Source organism: Carcharhinus amblyrhynchos, chromosome 10 (assembly GCF_965287045.1).
Source record: "Carcharhinus amblyrhynchos chromosome 10, sCarAmb.v2.hapA, whole genome shotgun sequence".
Taxonomy (NCBI): Eukaryota; Metazoa; Chordata; class Chondrichthyes; order Carcharhiniformes; family Carcharhinidae; genus Carcharhinus; species Carcharhinus amblyrhynchos.
The window spans coordinates 105,053,081-105,059,197 of NC_137333.1; the positions used below are offsets into that span (position 1 = coordinate 105,053,081).

General features: G+C 55.5%; 1 protein-coding gene across 1 annotated transcript in view; it reads right to left on the reverse strand.

Annotated features, from left to right (window-relative positions):
• pde2a (phosphodiesterase 2A) overlaps positions 1-5,287 on the reverse strand; it is a 73,459-nt gene extending 68,172 nt beyond the window's left edge. Inside the window, exon 1 of the mRNA XM_080197819.1 lies at positions 4,984-5,287. Coding sequence (XP_080053945.1) covers positions 4,984-5,287 — 304 coding nt within the window. The remainder of the gene's footprint in view (positions 1-4,983) is intronic.
• Positions 5,288-6,117: the final 830 nt, after the last annotated feature.

Sequence of the window (6,117 nt, forward strand, 5' to 3'; positions counted from 1 at the left end):
ACCGGGAATCGAGCTCGGATCCCTGGCACTGTGAGGCAACAGTGCTAACCACCATACCACCCACAACATGACAAATCACACAACACAAGAGACCATTCGGCCCACCATCGCTATCCCAGCTCTTTGACTGGATAGTTCTCTCAGTCTCACTCGCACCATCCCCCCCCCCCACCTCCCCCCCCAACGCTCCACAAGTTGGTTCCTCCTTTTCGAGCGTTGATCCAGCCCCTTTTGAAATATTATTTTTGAATCTGCTTCCGCTGTACTTGCGGGGCAGAACTTTCCAGATCACAAGTCGCTGTGTCAACATCTCCCCCTTCCCTCCGCTCCGATTCTAAGTTACCTCGAACCACCTTGTCTGACCCTTTGATCAGTGGAAACAGTCTGGGAGAGAGGAATGGGCTGAACAGACCCAGCTGTACACAAGTGATCACACCATTGGGTGAGATCGCTAATGAGTACTTGGTATCAGTATTCACTAAGGAGAAGGACATGACAGATGTTGAGGTCAGGGATGGGTGTGTGAACGCTCTAGAGAACGTCAATATATCGAAGGAGGAAGTGTTGAGTATCTTAAATTGCATCAAGGCAGACAAGTCCCCAGGGCCGGATGGGATCTATCCCAGGTTACTGCGGGAGGCCAGGGGAGAAATAGTTGGGACCTTAACAGATATCTTCACATCCACTTTGACCACAGGCAAGGTTCCAGAGGACTGGAGAATAGCCAGTGTTATTCCCTTGTTTAAGAAAGGAAGCAGGGATAATCCTGGAAATTCTAGGCCGGTGAGCCTGACGTCAGTGATGGAGAAGCTTTTGGAGAAGATACTGAGGGACGTTTGGAGGAAAATGGACTAGTTAGTGACAGGCAGCATGGTTTTGTACAGGGAAGGTCATGTCTCACCAACTTGATCTGAGTTTTGTGAAGAGGTGACAAAGATAATTGATGAGGGAAGGGCTCTGGATGTAGTTTATATGGACTTTAGTAAGGTTTTTGACAAGGTCACGCATTGGCAGACTGGTACAAAAACTAAGATCACATGGGATTGGGGGTGGGCTGGATGGATACAGAACTGGCTTGGTTATAGAAGACAGAGAGTATCGGTGGAAGGGTGTTTTTCAGAATGGAGATCTGTAGTTAGTGATGTTCCACAGGGATCAGTGCCGGGACCTCTGTTGTTTGTAATATATATAAATGATCTGGAGGATAATATAAAGGGATCTGATTAATAAATTTGTGGATGACATGAAGATTGGGAGAGTTGCTGACAAGTGCTGGGGATTGTCAGAGGATACAACAGGATAGAGATAGATCAGAGACTCGGGCACAGAAATGGCAGATGGAATTTAATCTGGATAAATGTGAGGAGATACATTTTGGAGGATTAAATTTAGGTGTGAATTATACTGTAAATGGCAGAACCCTGAGGAACATTAACATACAGAGGGATCTGGGCGTGCAGGTCCACAGTTCCATGAAAGTGATAACACAGGTGGCCAAGGTGATTAAGAAGGCATACGGCAAGCTTGTCTTCATCAGTTGAGGCATTGAGTACAAGAGTTGGGAAATCATGTTGCAACGAAATAAAACCTTGGTTAGACCGTATTTGGAGTATTGTGTGTAGTTCTGGTCACCACACTACCGGAAGGATGTGGAAGCTTTGGAGAGAGTGCAGAGAAGGTTCACCAGGGTGTTGCCTGGTCTCGAGGGTGCTGGCTACGAGGGGAGGTTGAATAAACTGGGATTGCTTTCACTGGAAAGACGGAGGGGAGACCTGATAGAGGGCGGCAAAATGATGCGAGGCACAGACAGGGTGGATAGTCGGAGGCTTTTTTCCAGGGTGGAAGTGTCAATTACAAGGGGGGGGGGGGCACAGGTTCAAGGTGAGAGGGGGAAAGTTTAAGGGGGATGTGCGGGGGGAGGTTTTCACACAGAGAGGGGTGGGGGCCTGGAACGCGCTGCCAGAGGGGGTGGGGGAAGGAGGCCCATTAACAACATCTAAGAGGCATTTGGATGGGGACATGAATAGGGAGGGAATAGAGGGATACGGACCGAGTAAGGGCAGAAGGGTTTTTTTTAGGTTGATTGGGGCATCATGATCGGCACAGACTTGGAGGGCAGAAGGGCCTGTTGCTGTACTCTCATTATTTTGTAATTAGCTGCACCAAGATACAAACAAACATACAGATAGCAGCGTTCCACAGACAAGCTGGTGTTGTGAAAACCCCATCTGATTCACTAACATCCTTTAGGGAAGGAAATCTGCCATCCTTACCCGGTCTGGCCTACATGTGACTCCAGAGCCACAGCAATGTGGTTAACTGTTAACTAATAAATCAAACAGTAATTCAGTCTTTAACGAGGGACTGGGAAGAACGTGGGACTCGCTCCCCGGTGAGAATGTGGGACTCGCTCCCATGGGGAGTGGGGAGAATGTGGGACTCGCTCCCATGGGGAGTGGGGAGAATGTGGGACTCGCTCCCACGGGCAGTGGGGAGAATGTGGGACTCACTCCCACGGGGAGTGGGGGAGAATGTGGGACTCGCTCCCACGGGGAGTGGGGAGAATGTGGGACTCGCTCCCACGGGGAGTGGGGAGAATGTGGGACTCGCTCCCACGGGGAGTGGGGAGAATGTGGGACTCACTCCCACGGGGGAGTGGGGGAGAATGTGGGACTCGCTCCCACGGGGAGTGGGGAGAATGTGGGACTCGCTCCCACGGGGAGTGGGGAGAATGTGGGACTCGCTCCCACGGGGAGTGGGGAGAATGTGGGACTCGCTCACACGGGGAGTGGGGGAGAATGTGGGACTCGCTCCCACGGGGAGCGTTGGGTGGAGTTGCACATTGCTCTTGTTCCTATTGGGTGACTATGTTTATCGAGAATGGCAGTGTTTCCTCTGGTTGGGCAGCAGTATCTTGAGGGGAAAGGACACAGGGTGTTTGTCTCGAGCTATCTATAGAAAGGAGCGGAACATTGGCTAACCACAAGCTATTTTTATTAAACCAGTTAAAGATCTAAAAAGCAATGTCAATCTGTGTCACAGGCCAGATGGTCACCAGTTTGTTACCAGCCTGCGGAGGTCTCTCCCTCTATCTCAAATCTCATTTACTGCACTGAAACCCCCATCCAGAGCAGCACCGTCAGAACAGAGTGTCAGCCGGTCAGTGTACAGAACTCAACTGTTCAGGAGCAGCCAATTCCTGTCTAATACTGGGCAGGGAGAGAGTGAAAGGGAGACAGAGACAGAGGCGCAGAGAGAGACAGGGAGAGAGAGAGAGAGAGAGAGAGAGAGAGAGAGACAGGGAGGGAGAGAGAGAGAGAGGGAGGGGAGAGAGAGAGAGGGAGGGAGAGAGAGAGAGAGGGAGGGAGAGAGAGAGAGAGAGACAGGGAGGGAGAGAGAGAGAGAGAGAGAGAGGGAGGGAGAGAGAGACAGGGAGGGAGAGAGAGAGAGAGAGAGAGAGAGAGAGGGAGGGAGAGAGAGAGAGACAGGGAGGGAGAGAGAGAGAGAGAGAGAGAGACAGGGAGGGAGGGAGAGAGAGAGAGACAGGGAGGGAGGGAGGGAGAGAGAGAGAGAGAGACAGGAGAGAGAGAGGGAGAGGAGAGAGGAGGGAGAGAGAGAGAGAGAGAGAGAGAGGGAGAGAGAGAGAGAGAGACAGGGAGGGAGAGAGAGAGAGAGACAGGGAGGGGGAGAGAGAGAGAGAGGGAGGGAAGGGGAGAGAGAGAGAGAGAGAGACAGGGAGGGAGAGAGAGAGAGAGAGAGAGAGAGGGAGGGAGATAGGGAGAAAGAGACAAAATGTGTCTGCGGGAGGGCGAGAGTGTGTGTGCGGTGGGGGGGCGGGGGGGGAGTGTGCATCAGGATCAGTGTCATGCAGTGAAGTGGGGGGGGTGTTTGGACGGTGAAGTGTGAACGGATTTGTGAACATTCCCTGGAGATTGAAGGAATATGAGAAAATCTGACTGAAACGGATAAAATTCCAAAGGGCTCGAGGGACGGGACGGATACGGGGAGGGGGCTCGAGGGACGGGACGGATACGGGGAGGGGGCTCGAGGGACGGGACGGATACGGGGAGGGGGCTCGAGGGACGGGACGGATACGGGGAGGGGGCTCGAGGGAGAGGACGGATACGGGGAGGGGGCTCGAGGGAGAGGACGGATACGGGGAGGGGGCTCGAGGGACGGGACGGATACAGGGAGGGGCTCGAGAGACAGGACGGATACGGGGAGGGGGCTCGAGGGACGGGACGGATACGGGAGGGGGCTCGAAGGAGAGGACGGATACGGGGAGGGGGCTCGAGGGACGGGACGGATACGGGGAGGGGGCTCGAGGGAGAGGACGGATACGGGGAGGGGCTCGAGGGACGGGACGGATACGGGGAGGGGCTCGAGGGACGGGACGGATACGGGGAGGGGGCTCGAGGGACGGGACGGATACGGGGAGGGGGGCTCGAGGGACGGGACGGATACGGGGAGGGGCGAGGGCCTCGGGAGGGGGAGGGAGGGACGGATACGGGGAGGGGGCTCGAGGGACGGGACGGATACGGGGAGGGGGCTCGAGGGACGGACGGATACGGGAGGGGGCTCGAGGGAAGGACGGATACGGGGAGGGGGCTCGAGGGACGGGACGGATACGGGGAGGGGGCTCGAGGGAGGGACGGATACGGGGAGGGGCTCGAGGGAGACGGACGGATACGGGGAGGGGGCTCGAGGGACGGGACGGATACTGGGGAGGGGGCTCGAGGGACGGGACGGATACGGGGAGGGGGCTCGAGGGACGGATACGGGGAGGGGGCTCGAGGGACGGGGAGGGGGCTCGAGGGACGGGACGGATACGGGAGGGGGCTCGAGGGACGGGACGGATACGGGGAGGGGGCTCGAGGGACGGGACGGATACGGGGAGGGGGCTCGAGGGACGGGACGGATACGGGGAGGGGGCTCGAGGGACGGGACGGATACGGGGAGGGGCTCGAGGGACGGGACGGATACGGGGAGGGGGCGGGGGCCGGGACGGACGGATACGGGAGGGGCTCGAGGGACGGGACGGATACGGGGAGGGGGCTCGAGGGACGGGACGGATACGGGAGGGGCTCGAGGGACGGGACGGATACGAGGGGGCTCGAGGGACGGGACGGATACGGGGAGGGGGCTCGAGGGACGGGACGGATACGGGGAGGGGGCTCGAGGGACGGGACGGATACGGGGAGGGGGCTCGAGGAACTCCTGCTCCTACGAAGGTTCCTTCAAATCTGGACACGGCGCACACGTCACGTTGCCGTGTAGGCGCAGACATCACGCGTGACCCAGGAGGAAGCTCACTTGATGACTGAGAGTTTCCAGAAGGTTTTATTTCTGTGCGGGAAGTCGTTGCTGAAGACGGGATTTGCAAACTTCAGCTCAATCACTTTGCTGATGGAAGTGGTTTATAAATGAGGTCACACAAAGGCTCCGAAATTAGAAGCTGTGGTCTCGTATAAAAAAATAAACCGTCTGATAATAATGTGGAGGACGGGAACTTGAAGTTAATAAAGTGTTGCTCTACTGAGGAAGTGCTTGCAAAGAGCTTCACCAACAACCCATCCTGGTCCCCCCCCCATGCCAACACTATCATTAAGAAAGCCCCACCAATGCCTCTACTTTCTCAGGAGACTAAGGAAATTTGGTGTGTCCGCTGCGACTCTCACCAACTTTTACAGATGCCCCATAGAGAGCATTCTTTCTGGTTGTATCACAGCTTGGTCTGGGCTCCTGCTCTGCCCAAGACCGCAAGGAACTACAAAAGGTCATGAATGTAGCCCAATCCATCACGCAAAACCAGCCTCCCATCCATTGACTCCGTCTACACTTCCCGCTGCCTCGGAAAAGCAGCCAGAATAATTAAGGACCCCCCACACCCCGGACATTCTCTCTTCCACCTTCTTCCATCGGGAAAACAATACAAAAGTCTGAGGTCCCGTACCAACCGACTCAAGAACAGCTTCTTCCCTGCTGCTGTCAGAACTTTTGAATGGACCTACCTCACATTAAGTTGATCTTTCTCTACACCCTCGCTGTGACTGTAACACTACATTCTGCACCCTCTCCTTTCCTTCTCTATGAACAGTACGCTGTATAGGGCATTGG